The sequence below is a fragment of the Dromiciops gliroides genome, chromosome 4, assembly GCF_019393635.1.
Source record: "Dromiciops gliroides isolate mDroGli1 chromosome 4, mDroGli1.pri, whole genome shotgun sequence".
In the NCBI taxonomy this organism is placed as follows: Eukaryota; Metazoa; Chordata; class Mammalia; order Microbiotheria; family Microbiotheriidae; genus Dromiciops; species Dromiciops gliroides.
This window is the reverse complement of record NC_057864.1, coordinates 464180098-464199838: the sequence shown is the minus strand read 5'-3', so window position 1 is coordinate 464199838 and position 19741 is coordinate 464180098. Positions and strand designations below refer to the sequence as shown.

The 19741-nt window shown below is 42.9% G+C and overlaps 1 protein-coding gene across 2 annotated transcripts in view; it reads left to right on the top strand.

Annotated features, from left to right (window-relative positions):
• Positions 1–1774: 1774 nt before the first annotated feature.
• The window catches only part of TMIGD1 (transmembrane and immunoglobulin domain containing 1), a 29127-nt gene continuing 11160 nt past the window's right edge, over positions 1775–19741 (top strand). The window contains exons 1-3 of one of the 2 annotated variants that reach the window (XM_044001395.1): positions 1775–1979; positions 15052–15150; positions 16694–16972. In XM_044001395.1, the coding sequence (XP_043857330.1) occupies positions 1928–1979; positions 15052–15150; positions 16694–16972 (430 nt within the window). In that variant the 5' untranslated portion in view covers positions 1775–1927. Of the gene's footprint in view, positions 1980–8953; positions 9044–15051; positions 15151–16693; positions 16973–19741 lie in introns of those variants that run through there. The other variant, XM_044001396.1, reaches the window with a different exon arrangement.

Sequence of the window (19741 nt, the reverse complement as noted above, 5' to 3'; positions counted from 1 at the left end):
TCCATTCCAAGTTGTATATTTGTTTTCCAATAAAAATAATTACACATGTGCCTCATTACTACTATGGTCTAATTTTAAACTTACTTCACCCATGGATGCTGTGTGTATTTGTGGAAAGGAGACAACCAGGTTTTTATGAGAATGTTTTGTATTAACTGTCTTTAGCATATTATCTAAGAGTAGTAGTAGCTGCTCTCTGGGGACCCAATATGGCAATTTGAACAGAAGTTAAGGAATGCTTCTTCTTCTTCCTCCTCCTCCTCCTCCTCCTTCTCCTCCTTCTCCTTCTTCCTCTTCTTCTTCCTCCTCTTTCTCTTCCTCCTCCTCTTCCTCCTCCCCCTTCCTCCTCCCCCTCCAGACAGACAGAGGCAGAGACAAGAGACAGAGAGTCAGATGAAGGGTTGGAGGGGGGCGTATTAAGGATGACTCTTATATTACAAATATGTAACTGGAAGAATGGTAGGTCCCTTGACAGAGAATGAGAAAGTTTGGAAGAGAATTAGGTTTGGGTGGAAAAACAATGAGCTACATTTTGAATATGTTTGTTGACTTTGAGAATTCAAGCAGTATTCTGTGTCACTACCACCCTGTATTCATAGGTGCTACAAACACAAGGTGTCCTCAAAATCTCAGTGCAGTTTTAAGCTACTCAAGTTATTTTTAAGCTATCACCATTTTTATAGGTAAACTGAGGCTTGGAGAAACTGTGGTTTGCTCAGGGCCATGTGGCATGTAAGTGCCAGAGGTGGCCTTTAAGCCCAAGTCTTCTTGGTTTCAAGCTCACACTCTTGCCACTACACCAAGCTGGCTATAAGAATTGACATTTACATCATGACTTAAGGTTTGCCATAGAAGAGCCTCATTAGGGCATCCAGGTAGGTGCTACAACCCTTAGTATTCTCATTTTTCAGATGAAGGAATTGGGTTTCCAAGAAGTGAAGATACTTGCCCATGGTCTCACTGGCTAGCAGATGTTAAAGGAATCTTCCTGACTCCATCTCCAACACCTTAAGCAGCCTTGCAGTGGCCATTGAAAGCTACTGAAGTTTAAAGAGGAGAGCTATGGATTTCCTCACAGTTCCAGGACAGCTGGGGTGAGATTGGCAAGATATTCCTTTGGCACATGCCAACTCAAAGGAAATGGGATCTCATTAATTGCCCATAGGGATATATTTGACCTTTAAATTTCCTTTCCTCTTCTCTGAAATTCTACTTCCTGGAGTGAGACTATTCTCTTTTTGTATGTATGTGTGTGTGTGTGTGTGTGTGGCAATTGGGGTTAAGCAACCTGCCCAGGGTCACACAGCTAGTAAGTGTTAAGTGTCTGAGGCCAGATTTGAACTCAGGTCCTCCTGACTCCAGGGCTGGTGCTCTATCTACTGTGCCACCTAGCTGCCCTGTGAGACTATTCTCAAAGGAGAATCGGGACATTTGCCCAGAGACCTGGAAGGGAATCTGCATTTTTTTGCACTTTTCTGGGACCAGAGAAAGCAAATGCCCAGCTCTCATCTAAAAAGTCTGTTTAGTCTAGTTTAGCCTGACATCTGTGGATTTGTCCAGCTTTCTTTGTGGAGGTCATTTTACCCTGATTTATTACACTGGCACCACTCATCCATGCCCTCCCTCTGTTACTTGATACATAATGGATCCATTATACTTATGTCATGTGTGGGGCGGTCCACCAGTGTGTCCCTCTGTCTTATCACTGGTCTCGGCCAAAGTCCAACTTCCAAATCACCAAGTCTTGATGAGCCCTCTAGTGGCCATTCTTGAAGGTGACGTTCCTGATAATGTAACCTCTTTAAATAGTCAGGTTCTATCTGGTCTACCTGTAGCCCTACATATCACTGAATAAAAGCAGACTCTTTGAGTTGGAAGGAACTTCAGAGGTTGCCTAGTCCAGCTCATGAAACAATGAGGTGGTACTATGGATAGAACGCTGGACTGGGAGTCAGGAAGATCTGCCTTTGTAACTGCAGGTAAGCCCCTTTGCCTATCTTTGCCTCACCTTTTTTTTTTTTTTTTTTTTTTTTTTTTGCAGGCAACGGGGGTAAAGTGACTTGCCCACGGTCACACAGCTAGTAAGTGTCAAGTGTCCGAGGCCGGATTTGAACTCAGGTACTCCTGAATCCAGGGCCGGTGCTTAACCACTGTGCCATCTAGCTGCCCCCTTTGCCTCACCTTTAAAAAAATTTATAAAATGGAGCAGCTAGGTGGCATAGTGGATAGAATGTCAGTCCTGGAGTCAAGAAGACGGAGTTCAAATCCAGCATTAGACACTTACTAGTTGTGTGATCCTGGGCAGGTCACTTAATTCCATTTGTCTCAGTTTCCCCATGTGTATAAAAATGAGCAGGAGAAGGAAATGGCAAAGCACTCTAGTATTTCTGCCAAGAAAACCCCAAATGTGGTAATGAAGAGTCAGGCATGACTGAAAACAACAATAGTAACAACAACAAAATGGGAATAACAATAGTACTTCCCTTTGAGAGTTGTTATGGGGATCAAATTATGATAATGTACGTAAAGTGATTTTCAAACCTTAAAGCAATTATATATACATGATGATGATGGTTTGATCCTTGGGTTTCATGAGAAAGGGTCCTGAACTTAAAGAAGCATCTTCACTATGTCCCTATGACTATTAAATTGCAGAGCGGATGCCTGCGTGAAGTGAGATCCTCACTAGGCTTCCTCTTTTTTGAAGTCAAAGACTGAATACTTAATGGGTATCTTATAGTGGGATTCCTTTTTGTGGACAGGTTGGACTAGCTGGATGCCAACATCCTGTCCTATTCTCAAAGTATGATTCTGAGGTCTGGCTTTTAAAAAAATATATCCTAGGCACTATACTGGGCACTGGGGATAGGAAAATGAAAGTGAATCACTTCTGGCCCTCGAGGAGCTTACATTCTATCAAAGAAGATAACACTGGGGCAGACACTTGGTGCAGTAGATAAAGCACCCGCCCTGGATTCAGGAGGACCTGAGTTCAAATCCAGCCTCAGACACTTGACACTTACTAGCTTTGTGACCCTGGGCAAGTCACTTAACCTTCATTGCCTTAAAAAAAAAAAACCCAAAGAAGATAACACCCACATAGAAAAATATATTAAAATATATGTCAAATAAACACAAGGCAACTTGGAGAGAAGGTATTAGCCCTGGAGGGAAGAGGAGGTCAGGAAAGGTTCCATGCAAAAGGTGGTTTTTTAATTGAATTTTGAAGGAAATTAGAGATTCTAAAAGATGGAAGAAAGGGAGGAGGGAAGGCATCCCAGGCACGGGGAGAGGCTGTTCAGAGGGATGACCTCTACCTGTGTACTTGATCCCATTTCCTCCATATATGGAGGTATGAGAACCGAAGTTCCACTACCTGGAAACCAATGTCTTTCCTGGATAGTTGAGGTCCAGATGGTCCCTTTTCTAGGGTGTCCCAAGACCAAACGATTCCCAGAAGCCCAAGGGTTCTTTGAGGATCTCTCTCCAGGCTTGGATGCTCTAGAACATACCATTTTATGGAAAGGAAATAAAGACATGTAACCAGCTAGGCATTATGGTTCCCCACCATAATTTAGATTATGTGCCCATAATTGTGCCCATTCAGATCTGGTGATACCTCCACAGACTCTTTAACTTCTCCCCTTGAGTACAACTGAGTTAGAACTAAGGTAGGATAATCAGGGCTTGGCCCCAGGGCACTAGCCATCTAGAGAGTGCTAGTAGTATTTTTAGAAGACCTCTAGAGTCAGAGGAACTAAATTCAAATCCAGCTTTTGATACTTACCTACCTGTGTGATATTAGGTCACTTACCCTCCCTGGGCCCGAGTTTTATCCTCTGTAAAATCAGGAGGTTGGATTAAATGTCTTCTCAGGTCCCTTCCAACATGAGATCTATGATCCAGACCTTATGGTCTATGAGCCAGAAAGACTGAGCTTGAACGTCTAAATAATGAGAATAATGAGTTAAAATAGGAAATGGCCAGATGGCATGCTTCCTCCCCCTGGTGACCTTAGTACAGGTAAATGACCCCATTCCAGCCCTTTCTTTGTTTTCCATCTTCTGTTTCATGCTGTTTGCCACAGCAGTCAAAATTGCTAGTCATGATAATTCTTGGAGCTGAATATTGAGAGTAACCAATGGTAGAGTTTTCTTGGGATGTGAAAGAAGCAGAATTGTTTTCAGCTTAAGGGAATGGGGACTAGCAAGGAGTTTTAGGGTGGGTGTGTTCATTGTAAAATGTGAGGAGGGCCAGGGAGGAAAAAGAAGACAAATATATGCAAATTTAGGCATTGTTCAGTCTTTAACTTGGTATTCAGTTTCCAGGCACAGTGCCTGACTTCTCAATAGATGCTTATTGATTGATTGATTGATTGCCTGGAGAAGACATCAGATTCCACCCCCCCCCCCTTTCCATTGTAACAGAGAAGTCTTGATCATAGAGTGATTGAGAGCAGAAAGCTAACAAATATTGATCAATAATCAATAACAATCTCAACAAAGAGGTCATGCAGAAAAGATGATGAGCTAACTTTAAAAGTGGGGATCAGGGGACTCTTTCCCCATAGTTCAACACATAAAGATGAGTCTTGCTGGTTCCAAGCCCAGTGTTCTATGCCCTATGGCGCCACCTAGCTGCCCTATCTTGTCTCGCAGTGGGCGATAAGACTGGAATCCAGGTGGTGCATTCTAGACTCATACCCCCTCTTCACCCCCACTGCATATCCATTCCCTCTTCACTCAATTAATGCATGTTTTCTGACCCACGGAAGAAATAAGGATAGGTATAGGAAATGGATCTGTGATTTTATCCCAGATAAGGAAACTCTCTCTGCCAAAGCAGGTTGCCACCTTCTCTAAAACTTACATTCTTTTTTTGTTTTTGTTTTTGTTATTTTAAATTATAAAAGTATTTTATTATTTTCTAGTTACATGTAGAGATATTTTTTGACATTTGTTTTTATGAGATTTCTAGTTCTAAATTTTTCTCCCTCCCCTGGACAGCAAGCAATCTGATATAGGTTATATATGTACAATCACATTAAACATATTTCTACATTGGTCATGCTGTGAAAGAAGAATCAGAACAAAAGGGAAAACCCTCAAAAAAGAAAAACAAAAAAAGTAGAAACAGTATGGTTCAATATGCACCTAGACTCCACAGTTCTTTTTTTTCTGGATTTGGAGAGCATTTTCCATCAGGAGTCCTTTGGAATTATCTTGGACCATTGTATTGCTGAGAAGAGTCAAGTCTATCACAATTGATCAACGCAATGTTGTTGATACTGTGTACAATGTTCTCCTGGTTCTGCTCCTCTCAGTCAGCATCAGTTCATCTAAGTCCTCCCAGGTTTCTCTGAAATCCACCTGCTCATCATTTCTTACAGCATGATAGTATTCCATTACATTCATATACACAACTTGTTCAGCCTTTCCTCAATTGATAGGCATCCCCTCAATTTCCAGTTCCTTGCCACCACAAAAAAGCAGCTATAAATATTTTTGTACATGTGGGTCCTTTTCCCTTTTTTATGATCTCTTTGGGATAAAGACCGAATAGTGGTATTGCTGAGTCAAAAGGTATGCACAGTTCTATAGCCCTTTGGGCATAGTTCTAGATTGCTCTCCAGAATGGCTGGATCATTCACAGCTCCACCAATAATGCATTAGTGAGGAACTTACATTCTTAAAAAGTTTCCTAGAATGCTAAGACATTAAAGTAACTTGTACCTGCTTGGGCAGCCAGGTGACACACTATAACCGTTATCCAGCCAGGAGTCAGGAAGACCTGAATTCAAATTCCGATCTCAGACAAGTCATTGTGACCCCAGGCAAGTCATTTCACCCTATTTGCCTCCATTTTCTCATTGGTCAAATGAGCTGGAGAAGAAAAAGGCAAACCACTCCAGTATCTTTGCCCAGAAAACCCCAAATGGGATCACAAAAAGTCAGACACAACTGAAAAGTACTGAATAACACACTTACCCAGAATCACACAGCTCATATGTCAGAAGTGGAACTCGGACCCAAGTCTTTTTGATTTTGAGACCAACTGTCAGCTCCACCACTCTGCCTCTCACGGAAGACAATCAAACTCAATCCCTACCGAGGCTGCCAGGTTAGGAATCACCACTCTTGGTTGTGATTTTTAGGTAATACTTTAAAGTTTGCAAAAACCCGCTCCCTGGGTCATCTCATTGAGTCTCACACCCATCCTCTGAAGTAGCTGCTCTTGGGTATTATTATTCCCCATTTTGTAGAAAAGGAAAAGTGAGTCTTCCTGACTTGATCCATCCATTCCCTTCAGGTTGTCATCTCATGTCTCCTCCCTCTTAGGCTAACCTCCTTGAGAAGGATGTCTACAAGAGATGCTTCCACTTCCTTCACTCTCACTTGCTTCTTCCCTCTCTATAGTCTGGCTTATGACCTCATCCTTCAAACAAAACTAGTTTTTTCCCCCAAATTACTAATGCTCTCTTATTTACCAAATCTAATGGCCTTTTCTCCTGCCTCATCCTTGACCTCTGTCAGAGACATCTCTATCCCAAATGTTCTTATGGACTACTTGTGCCTGACGTGGTAGAGCCTCCTCAGCTCTTACTGGACTGATCAGCCACAATGGAACATACTGTATTCTGACCCCAACATCCTGATGTCATTGGGCCTCTTAGAAAACAAGAGCAGGGGCAGCTGGGTGGTGCAGTGAATAGAGCACCGGCCCCGGAGTCAGGAGGACCTGAGTTCAAATCCGACCTCAGACACTTAACACTTACTAGCTGTGTGACCCTGGGCAAGTCACTTAACCCCAACTGCCTCACGAAAAAAAAAAAAAAAAAAGAAAACAAGAGCAGCAGCAGACTCATGGTGTCTCCTTGATACCTTGTCTTCTACTAGGTTTTCAGAACATTACTATGTCCTCCTACCTATCTCACCTCCTTCTCCTCTGCTAGATTTTCATCTAGGTCACACCCATGGTTAATGGGTCCCCCTCCCACCTCCCCTCTTCCTGATTTCTCTGTTACAGTCGAGGGTACTAACATCTTCCCAATCACCCAGGCTCACAACCTGGGAGTCATCCTGGACTCCTCACTCTCTCTAGCCTTCCATTATCTAGGTTGTTGCCTAGGCCTGTCCATTTCCCCTCAAATGCACCTCCTCACCCGCTGGTATAGACCCTCATAACCTCACACCTGCACTATCGCCATCTTCCCACTCTACTCCAAGTGATCTTCCTAAAGCTTAAATTTGACCGTGTCATTCCTCCCTGCTTTCACCCCTACTCAGTATATCCCCGGGGGTCTCTAGCAATTACAGGATCATATATAATATCTTCTATTTTCTCTTCAAAGCCTTCTCTCCCCACACACACATCTTTCCAGTGTTCTTACTTTTTACACTACTGCTCACCCCGACCTAACTCCTTTGTACAATGATCCCAGCTCCTGGTTGTTCCTCCAAACACATGCTCCATCTCCTGACTTTGGGCATTTTCTCTGGCCTTCCCTGACAACTTGATTGCTCTCCCTCCTCACTTCTACCTCCTGGCCTCTATGGCCTCCTTCAAGTCCCAGCTAAAATCCCACCTTCTTCAAGAAGCCTTTTCTGATTTCTCCTTGATGCTAGTTTCTGTTGATTATTTCCAGTATATCCTGCATTATAGCTTGTTTTTATATAGTTGTTTGCTTACTGCCTCCCCCATTAGACTGAACGCTCCCTGAGGGCAGAAACTTTCATTTGCCTTTCTTTGTGTCCCCAGAACTTAGCATACATAGTACCTGTTACACAGGCGGTACTTAATAAATGTTTATTGACTGACAAAGCCAATGCTTTTACACTTCACTTTGGACCAAGCTGACCTAGTTCGCTTGAGTTTTTCTGTTTTGCTTTGCTTTTTCTCATTGGAGATGTCACAATTTTTCTAGGATAACTTGACATTCAGGGAGTCTGCCAAGGTTTTGACTTGCAATATAAGTTAATTATGCCTGACTTGCTCAGCAGAATTATTGAATGAGCTCAGGTATAGAGGAAGGAACACTGAACCAAGTCAGAGGTCTTGGGTTCAAATTCCAACCCTGCTACTTACTTCCTGCGTTACCTTGAGTAAGTCCCTTTATCCTCTGAGTTTCAGACTTCAGTTTCAAAGGTACCTACATTAACATGGTCTTTAGAGACCATCAAGTCCAACCCCCTTATTATTTTTTTTATTTTAAAAATAGTGTTTTATTTTCTTTTTTTCCAATTACATGCAAAGATAGTTTTCAACATTCATTTTTTAAAGTTTTCAACATTTGTTTGTATACGATTTCCAATTTCCGATTTTTCTCCCTCCCTCCCTCCCTCCCCTCCCTCCCCCCATCCCCTAGACAGCAGGTAATCTGATATAGGTTATATATATATGCCAACCCCCTTATTTTAAGATGAGGAAACTCAGGCACTGAGAGAGTAATCGACTTACCAAGGATCCCACAATGAGTAAGTACCTGAGGTGGTATTTGAACTCAGCCTTTCCCATCTCTGAGTCCAGCCCTCAATTTACTACTTGACATTGCCTCTGGAAAATGAGAGAATTCAACTTCCCCTAGTTACTACACGCATGACACTGGCCAAGTCATTTCTCTTCCACATCTGTAAAATGGAGGGGGTTGGACAAGATGGCATTTTAGGACCCTCCTGTCTCTGAATTTATGTGCTTGTGATTTCTGCTGACATATACTACCATGGAGTTGAAGGTTTGATGGGATGGGCAGCATGTTTTTGCCAAAGGTCAGCCTCTCTAAGTATGGTAACATTCCCACCTAGTTACACATAAAAAATGACAGCTTTAATTATACCTCCCTGAAGATGTCTTTCTGGAGTCTTGTCTTCTCTTGGGCATCCATAAAAGGAAACAGACTTTGACCCCAATTTCCCTTATTCACTTGACACCACTACCATAAAAATATTAAGAAGCAGCCCGCATAAATCAGAGCAGTGGAAAGGTTCATGTTATTTCATAGGAGAAGCTGTTTTCGAAGGGAGTCAGCGTCCCGAAGGTTACCAAGGTAAGAAACGATGCTTTGAATTACACAGAAAAAAAGGATGGAAACAGAGGGAGAAATGAGGGACGTGGCTGGGGGAGTGGGAAGCTCTCCCCCGGAAAGCTATATTTGAGTGGGGGGTTCAGAATGAGAGGGTGGAATGAGCGGAGACTTTCTGATCTGGATGCAGATTTCTCCAGTGTACATATTTCTCCCACTAATAAAGATCTTCCTTTTATTTAAGATCCTATAGAAGTGTGTTGGGTCCAAATGGCTAAAAGTCTTGCCCAAGGTCTACGTGAGTAGGCAGTATAAGACAAAGGGAGGTCTTCTTGAACCTAAGGTGGGTCATCTATGCTCTGCCCTGGGCCACCTCTGAGTGAGTAGTTCTACCACCTATGTGACATTGGCCTTAAATCTCTCTGGGCCCCAGTTTCCCCTTAGGTAAGTAAGATAAGAGGGTGGGACTACAGGGCCTTTGAGGTGTCTTCCAACTCTAGATCTATGCTCTTATGACTAATGTGAGGGATTTCTAGAGTCCCATAATTATTTAGTTAGTACAATTACTGTATGCACAGGATAGTATTTATCAGGTTCTGGAAGAATGAAAAATTGGTGCCAACAGTCATCATCCTGGTAACTGCCCTGGAAGAGCAGACTGCCCTGCTGATTATAATGGACGTGGACATTTGGAGTAATTAGAATCCAATTGCCAAGCAATGAGTGAGCAAATACAGTTAATGTAGAAAGGCATTGAAGAATAGTGGCAAGAATGTTAGGCATAGAATGGGGGAGACCTGGGTTCAAGTAATGCTTCAGGCAAATACTGTTTGACCTCTCTGTGGCTCAGTATTCTCATTTACAAAGTGGGGGTAATGATACCTGTAGTACCTTCAAGGCTCAGATGAGATGAAACATGTAAAGTCCTTTACAAACTTTATAGAAAGCTATATATAATACATATATGTACATGTATGATTATCAGATATTTGTTATTGTTGTTGAGTCATTTCAGTCATGTCTGACTCTTCGTGACCCAATTTGGGGTTTTCTTTTTTTGTTTGTTTTTGTTTTTAGTGAGGCAATTGGGGTTAAGTGACTTGCCCAGGGTCACACAGCTAGTAAGTATTAAGTGTCTGAGGCCGGATTTGAACTCAGGTCCTCCTGACTCCAGGGCCAGTGCTCTATCCACTGCGCCATCTAGCTGTCCCTGGGGTTTTCTTGGCAAAGATACTGGAGTGGTTTGCCAGTTCCTCCTCCAGATCATTTTATAGGTAAGGAAACTGAGGGAAATCAGGTGAAGTGACTTGCCCAGGGTCACACAGCCAGTAAATGTCTGAGGTGGGATTTGAACTCATGAAGATGAATCTTCCTCATTCTAAACCCAGTGTTCTTGCCATTGTGGCCAGCCCTCTTGACATTGTGCCACTTATAGGATAGGAAATGGATCTGTGATTTCATTATTTTTTTGTGGGCTTTTTTGTGAGGCAATTGGGGTTAAGTGATTTGCCCAGGGTTACACAGCTGGTGTGTCCAGTGTCTGAGGCTGGATTTGAACTCAGGTCCTCCTAAATCCAGGGCTGATGTTATATGCACTGTGCCACCTAGCTGCCCCCTGTGATTTCATTGGTATAGGGATCTCCCAGATCAGGGGAAACTCTCTTTACCTATGGAAGTGGGCACCTTCTCTACTACTTATAGTCTGAGAGAGTTGCTTAGAGCACTGAGAAGATGAGTGACTTGCCCAGGGTCACACACATAGGTGGGACTTGAACCCAATTATTGGCTCCAAAACCCAATTTCTATCCATTCTCTATCCACTCTGCTACAGTAACTTTAAAAGGTGTGTGTGTGTGTGTGTGTGTGTGTGTGTGTGTATGCGCATATGTATGTAGGCATACACACATATACCGCTTTCATTTGAGTGGAAATATATTTCTGTATGTATCTCTATAGAGAATATATATTTGTGTGTGTGACAAGGAAGAGACAGAGACAGAGACAGAGGAGAGAGAGAAAAGAAGAAAGGGGGAAGAGAGAGAGAGAGAAATTATGTGGGAACTCTATTCTATGACAGGTTAGTGCCTCCTGTATAATTTATAGTCTTTAAAGGTTGCCCAAGGCACTGAGGATTTAAGTGACTTGCACAGGATCACACAGTCAGCATTTGGCATAGGTATAGTTTGAACTCGGGACTTCTTGATTTCTGTCTCTCTCTGTCTCTGTCTCTTGCCTCCTCTCTTTATCTCTTTCCCCTTCCCTCTTTCTCTCCCTCTTTCTCTCTTCCCCTTCTCATTTTCTCTCTTTTTCTTCCCTCCCTCTTATTTTCTCTCTCTTCCTCTATTTTTCTCACTCTTTCCATCTCACTTTCTCTTTCTCTTCTCTCACTCTTCTCTTTCAATCCTCTCTTCTGTCTCTGCTTTCACTCCTTTATTCTCTCTTCTCTCTCAGTCTATCCACACACAGACATATGCATACATACATACATATATGTGTGTGCTTCTATGTATCTGTGTGTATATATACATATACATACACATGCATATACAACCTGGACCTATGATTTCAAGCTCCCTCTACCAATGTGAACTGTGTTCCTGATGTGAAATATATAGCCTTAGACAGGTTCCTGGGACACTGAGAAGAGCTGTGACTTGCCCAGAGTCACACAGCCAGGATGTATCAGAGGCCCAGCTTGAATCCAGGTCCTCCTGGCTCTGAGATCAGCTCTTGTCTCTATCCACCAGGCCATGCTGCTTCTCCTGTTTTAATATGAGAGGCAGCATGGTACGATGGAGAGAGAATTAGCCTCCAAGCAGGTAAGACTGGCTGTCAAGCCCCACCTCTGACACCTACTGCCTACATGACCCTGGGCAAGTCACTGCACATCCCCTTGCTCTAGAAATTTATTTGTATTATAAATTGGAGAGGTGCTGACCTACATCAGTAGAGGGAGTTTCTTTTCCTGGGAGTTCTCTACACCAATGGAATCACAGTCCAATTCCTATCCCTGTATGTGTATGTGTGTTTTTACATACTTCTACATATGGGTTTATCTATCTCTTGATGTCTTATTGTGGCACGGAGGTGACCCTGGTTTTTGTTGTTGTTGTTGTTTTTTGTTTTTTTGCAGGGCAATGAGGGTTAAGTGACTTGCCCAGGGTCACACAGCTAGTAAGTGCCAAGTGTCTGAGGCTGGATTTGAACTCAGGTCCTCCTGAATCCAGGGCCCGTGCTTTATCCACTGTGCCACCTAGCTGCCCCGGCCCTGGTTTTTTAAAGGATCTTCCCCCAGCCATGAGATTTTTCAGGTACTGCCAAGCCGTAAGAGCCTCGTACAAAAGACCCATGACAGACTGTATTTGCCATCTGTCACAAGAAGGTCCCCCCTTCCCAAGTTCAGTGGGGTTCACACATGGCTTGGGCAGGAGTGATTCATTTTTCAGCCGTGAAAAAACATTTATTGCATCATAGAAGAATTTTAACCTGTGTTGGTGGAGAGAGGACTCACACTTATGAATAGTGCTTAAAGTACTCAATATAAGTCCATCTCAAAATTGCAAATAATATGTGTAATGACGAGGAGTGGACTAGTATTGATCAGGAAGGGCTGCTTGGAGGAGGTAACTATTAAAATAGGCCTTAAAGGGAGGAATATAACTGATTTTTGCGGGGGGGGAGGGGGGAGGCAGTTGGGGTTAAGTGACTTGCCCAGGGTCACACAGCTAGTAAGTGTTAAGTGTCTGAGGCTAGATTTGAACTCAGGTCCTCCTGACTCCAGGGCCAGTGCTCCATCCACTGCACCACCTAGCTGCCCCTGATGTAACTGATTTTTATGGGGATGGGACATTTCAGGTGATGGGAACAAGCAGAACCATAACTAGGAATTCTGAAACTTGGGACTATTTCTCTGTTGGGGGAGGCGGCAGTGGAGGTCAGAGTATGGAAAAGACAGCTCGCCTTGGTCAGATGCAGTCATACCGAGCAATCCCCTGGGGTGGGAGGGTAGAGATAGCCAGTAGGTGGATGCAGGGATGGACTGAAGGAGGAGAGTGACCTTCATACTCAGATCCTGGGGGAGCGGAGGGTGGGGTGGAATTATGCTTATGACTCTAGAAGGCACAAGGCCTACAAAAGAAAGCAAGGCAGAAGAGCAAACCACAGGCTCACCACAAGGATGTTGGCACTCTGGGGGTCCTAGTCACGCCACCCTAGGTATGGTTCTAGACGGAGATGGAGGCGGGGTAGAAGCAGGGAGGCACCGAGACAGAAGCAAGTGGATTTTGTCTTAGTTATAGCATTTCAGAGCTAGAAAAGACTTTAGTCTTCAACTAATCCAACTTACTCATCTTACAGATGAAGAAACTGAGGTCCAGAGAGGGAAGTGACTTGTATAGGGGATAACAAAGAAAATATCTTGGTTGGAATAGAGAAGCCATGTTGAAATTTCCTTTATTCCAAAACAACATCAGCTGAATTGTGGATTGGGGGGGGGCAGTAATCACGGAAACATTCTCCTCTAACAAAGCCCCTTTGACAAAGATGGATGATCCAACAAAGGAGTTTACAGGATCAACATAGTGATTGCTCAGACCAGAGCCATAACTAACAAGTTTTACACCAGGGGCAACATAAACCAGGAATGGACAACACCAAAAAACTTTCCCCTCCTCTCAGCCCAAATTCCCAATGCTAGTCTCAATGCCCCCTACTTAAGGAGACTTAAGGACATTGGAAGAACATAGATGAGGGAGGGAAGGAAGGAGCAGAAGAAAGGTGGGGCTTGACTAGGAAGAAGCTCATATCTGGTAGCTTCCTCCTTTGATTCTTTTTTTTTTTTTTTTTTGGTGTGAGGCAATTGGGGTTAAGTGACTTGCTCAGGGTCACACAGCTAGTAAGTGTTAAGTGTCTGAGGCTGGATTTGAACTCAGGTCCTCCTGAATCCAGGGCTGGTGCTCTATCCACTGTGCCACCTAGCTGCCCCCCTCCTTTGATTCTTTTTGCTAACTAGGTGTATGATCCTTTATTTCTCTGCCATTGAAGGATGTAAATGCTTTTAGTACCCTCCAGGTTTGGAATCCTATTTAGGGCAGATTTTTAATTACTATCTGTGTGACCCTGGGTAATTCACTAATCTCTCTGAGCCTCAGTTTTCTCATCTGTAAAACAAGGCAATTGGACTAAGGTGCCTCTCAATTTATGATTCTATTATCTCCATTTCCCCCTTGGGAATGAAAAAGGGTGCCATAAGGCATTATTTCTCTAGAACTAAAAATTATATTCTGATTTTTTCTATAATGAAGAATGGATTTGTTTCTTTTTCCCCACACTTGTCCTACATCCCATGCCTACTTTCTCTAGGACAATGACTCCTAGAGATTTAATTTTATTTTTTATTACAATTTCTCAATGCCAAAAGTACTTTGGATGTAAAATTGGGCCTAACCATTAAATTTGTAACTCGTGGGCCTGGATGACTCACCTGGAACTTTTTTATGTTGAATAAAAGGTATTTCTAGGTAGCCTAGCATGGTGAACAGAACACTGGATTCAAAATCAGGAAGAGCTGGCTTGGAGCCCTTCTGACACAGGGCCCACAGTGGTACAGCAGAAAGCATGCTAGGTTTGGGGTTAGAATATCTGGGTTTGAATCCTGGCTCTGTCCAATGATCTTGGGCATCATTGAACCACTATGGACCTTAGTCTCTTCATCTGTTAAGTTAAAGGGTTGAATGAGATGGCCTCTAAGGTCCTTTTCAGGTTTAAATATATGAACCTATGAGCCTTTATCTTAACATATTGGCTGTGAGATCCTGGGCAAATTACTTAACCTCTCACTGTGCCGGGCAGCTTTCTTAAAAGTACAAATTTCAGAACCATAGCTGACCTGCCCTGGTAGAGAGAAGATTTCCCGGTACCAATGTAATCACAGGCTCTGTCCAAACAAAACAAAACAAAAACACAGGTCCACTGGTACATGATTTACCAGTTACATATGAAATATAGAACCTACTTTTTTTTTTTTTTGGCAGATCTGACATTACTAAATATGGCCTGGAAGAAGAACAGATTAATGCAGAACTGTATGTTACTCCTCTCAGTGATTTTACTTCTGCCATGTGGATTAATGAGTAAGTTAAAGTCTTTTTAAAAAAATAAGTTTTATTGATTCTTTTTGTTTTTATATGATACCTCCCAAAGGCCCCTCCTTTGTCACAATGAAAAAGAGTTAAGCAATACCAACTGATGCAGAAACCACATTTGATAGCAAGTTCTATCTACTAATGGGAGAGAATCTGTTCTCTGAAACAATACTGGTTGGAGCAGCTAGGTGGCACAGTGGATAAAGCACTGGCCCTAAATCCAGGAGGACCTGAGTTCAAATCCAGCCTCAGATACTTGACACTAGCTGTATGACCCTGGGCAAGTCACTTAACCCTCATTGCCCTGGAAAGAAAGAAGAGAAAGGAAGGAAGGAAACGATACTGGTCATCATCTTTATTAGAAGTTAGGTTGTCTTATTTTTTTGTGTGTGGGGGGCAATGGGGGTTAACTGACTTGCCCAGGGTCACACAGCTGGTAAGTGTCAAGTGTCTGAGGCTGAATTTGAACTCAGGTACTCCTGAATCCAGGGCCGGTGCCCTATCCACTGTGCCACCTAGCTGTCCCCAGGTTGTCTTAATATTTTTCCCACTTGTGTTATTCTAGCCATCCTTAACTGGGGGGCTCTTAACTATTATGATTGTATTACTAACTTCTCATCTGAGATAAACTACACAAAACAACATGAGAGGGAACCGTCTATAAACCTAAGAGCCATTATACGACCATAGACTAAAAGGGGGGCTAATTGTTATAATAGGGTAATGGCTGATTAAATCTTCAGAGAGAAAAGGTATAGATTTGGAAAGAGCAGCAACCAGTGAAAAGATCAAATCCTATATCACACCCCTCCCCCCAAGGAGGAGATACGAAAGGCCTGGGAAGGACTCAGGTCTACCCCTATCCAGAAGGTAGGAAGAAACAGAAAGCATTGACTATAAGCTAGACAACTCTTCTTACAAGTGTAGGATAAACTCATAGCAATAATATTGCCAAATCAGAGGATAAGATCAAGCCCAGACCCTGACTCTGCCTTTACTACTGTATGAACCTTGGGCAAGCCACTGAACATCTCTCTGCCTCAGTTTCCTAATCTTTAAAATGGGAGAGTTGAACTAAACTCACAATGGTATCAAACCCAAATAGAAAAGAGGTCTCTAAACCATACATAAGGATTCATACCTAAGGATAAAGGCTGTATAATGACTTAGAAAACCACATATTAACATTATCTATGTTCTATTTTATTTTTACTTATTTAAAAATATTTCCCAATTGCATTTTTTTTTCACGATTTTTGTTTTTTTTTGGTGAGGCAATTGGGGTTAAGTGACTTGCCCAGGGTCACACAGCTAGTAAGTGTTAAGTGTCTGAGGCCGGATTTGAACTCAGGTACTCCTGAATCCAGGGCCAGTGCTCTATCCACTGAACCACCTAGCCGCCCCCCAATTGCATTTTAATTTGGTCATTTGAGACATCTGAATTAGAGAACTTTTAAGATCCCTTCCATATCTGTCTTTGTGACTTTGTGTGTGTGTGTGTGTGTGTGTGTGTGTGTGTGTGTATTTCTAGGTGTCATCCTAACTGTGAATAGCAACACCAAAAGCTACATTCTGCAAACCAAACCCGGCACCTCAGAGTCTCTGAAATGTGCAGTCCAGAATCACAGCCAAGAGGAACCGTTACTCTGGTACCGGGAATCTGGGACGGTGGACCTGAAAGCTGAGAACAAAATCAACTCTAGTGACATCTGCATCTCTCCTGTCAGTGAGGATGACAACGGAATCACCTTTACCTGCAAGCTGCAACGGAACCAATCTATGAGCATATCGGTGATCCTGGATGTCATCTGTGAGTTGAGCAACCCTGAATTTAATCACAATCGCTTAAGAAGCATTTATTAAGCACCTACTATGTGTGGGCACTGCGCTAGGTGCTGGCAATACAAAGACAAAAGTGAAAAAGTTCTTGCCCTCAGAGAGCTTCCCTTTTACGGGGTGGAAAGACAACAATACGTAAACATTTGAAGTAGAAACATAGTATACATATACCAAATGAATGCAAAGTAGTTTTAGTAGGGAGGGCACTGGCAGCCCAGGGAGGCTGAAATCAGGGAAGGCTTCCTGTAAAAAGGTGGCACTTGATCTGAATTGTGAAGGAAGCCATTGATTCCAGGAGGCAGAGGTAAGGAGGGAGACACCCAGGACAAAGCCATAGGTGGAAAGTCACTTTGGTTGAGTTAGAGAAACCCCAGATAGGAAGCTATTACAATTGCCCAGGCCAGAGGAACCCCGCCCCCCCCCCACACACCCCTTGGAATTTGAAGGGCTTTGCTCCATTTTTCACCTGAGGTTATACTGGGCTTGAAGTGAAAGAAACAAAAGGATCTCACCTTCATCTCAGAGGGCACAAATAAGCCAGATGTGGATTTGAAAAGCCTGTCATTTGCATGGCCCAGGGGATTGTGGGACGTCAAAAAGAGGTGGTGGGCCCAATTTGGCCCAAGGGCTGTTGTTTACCGAGTCCTGATTTAGACCATAATAGTGGAATTAAGTGGAACAACAACAACAACAACAACAATAATAATAGCTAGCATTTCTATAGAGCTTATACACTAGCCTCTGCACTAAGTACTTCATTTATTTATAATAATATAATGAAATGGGGCAGCTAGGTAGCGCAGTGGATAGAGCACCAGCCCTGATTCAGGAGGACCTGAGTTTAAATCTGGCTTCAGACACTTGACACTTACTAGCTGTGTGACCCTGGACAAGTCACTTAACCCTTATTGCCCTGCCAATGTGTGTGTGTGTGTGTGTGTGTATGTAATGTTATAATGGGCAGCTAGGTAGAGCAGTGGATAAAGCTTGGGGCCTGGAGTCAAGAGGCCCTGAATTCAAATCCAACCTTAGATGGTAACTGTATGACCCTGGCCAAGTCACTTCACCCTGTTTGCCTCAGTTTCCTCATCTGTAAAATGAGCTGGAGAAGGAAATGGCAAAACCAGTCCAGTCTCTCTGCCAAGAAAACCCCAGATGGGGTCATGACTGAAAAACAACAATAGTCAAACTGTGCAGTGCCTGAATTAGATCACATTTAGGTTCTGGTTCCTCTTGTGGCTTTACTCTTTTCTTGTCCTTCACTGAATGATCCCCCACCTCTTCTCAGGTATCAGGTATACCCCTCCTTACCTTCTGGCTAGCTAAAATGCTGTCTATCTAATCTTGACCTCCTCTCCATTAGAGCTCCATGCTTTGGATTTCCCTCTCCACTCTTCCTGCTATCAGGGTTTAGTTTCAGCTAGCAAGAATCACTCTGATGAACTAATTCATGATGCAGTATTAATAGAGTCACAGATCTAGAGATGGAAAGGACCTTCATTTAAACCTAAGGAAACTGAGGTCCAGAGTTTTGGTGACTTAAAAAATGAAGGAAGGAAGGAAGGAGAAAGGAAGAAGGAAAGAAAGAGAGGAAGGAAGGAAGGAAGGAAGGAAGGAAGGAAGGAAGGAAGGAAGGAAGGAAGGAAGGAAGGAAGGAAGAAAGGAAGGAAGGAAGGAAGGAAGGAAGGAAGGAAGGAAGGAAGGAAGGAAGGAAGGAAGGAAAGGGGAGGGAAGGGAAGGGAAGGGAAGGGAAGGGAAGGGAAGGGAAGGGAAGGAAAAAAGAGACTAAGCATACCTAGTCAGACCTCTGAAAGAAAGAAAGAATACCTAATAGGACCTTCCACAATAAACCTTTGAAACACAACATAGGGTATTTGGAAACTATCTGTCTTTTCCAAGCAACATCCCACACATCCAAAAAAAATATCCATGTGCCATTTCTGTTAGGCTGAGCAGAATTGAAACACATTCAGGAGAACACTGAACAGGCCAAATCTTCCAAGGTGTTATTCATAGCAGAGTCTGTCTTCCTTTATTACTAGGGTAATTATTCATCATGTTAATTTTTATGCCTCTTTCCCCGCTCCTCCTTCTCTTTATGTTGCCCATTATTCAGCCTCTCTGTTGCTAGTTTGCACCTCTATGAGATGATAGACATGGCATAGAAATGAAGGGAAAATTCAAACCTGCCAACTCTTCTGCTTTTGAAGTCCTTGTGCATTGGAGCACAGTTGTAGAGCACAAAGGGACTCCTCTCCACTCCTCTCCCTGCCCCTCATCTAGTCCAACTTCCTGATTTGGAAGTGAGGAAAAGTCAAATGACTTGCCCAAGGTCTCATAGTTAGAAATAGAGGATTCGAACCCAATTTCTCTGACTCTAAAGCCCTTCACTATACCCCAATAGGGCAAAAAAAAAAAATAGACCTGTTAACTAGGATAAAGTTTAAGGACAGTGTGTGTTTCAGTTAACCATAAACTGGGATGAACTATAATATAAAGTATGCAAGGATACAAGGTTTAGAGTTACAAGAGACTTTAGAAACAATTTAGTCCAAGTCCTTCATTTTACAGATTAGGAAACAGGCCCAGGAGGCCTCATCTCTAAAATATATAGGGAACTAAATCAAATTTATAAGAACCCAAGTCATTCCCCAATTGAGGATATGAACAGGCAGTTTTCTGATGAAGAAACCAAAGCTATCTATTCCCATATGAAAAAATGCTCTAAATCTCTAATGAT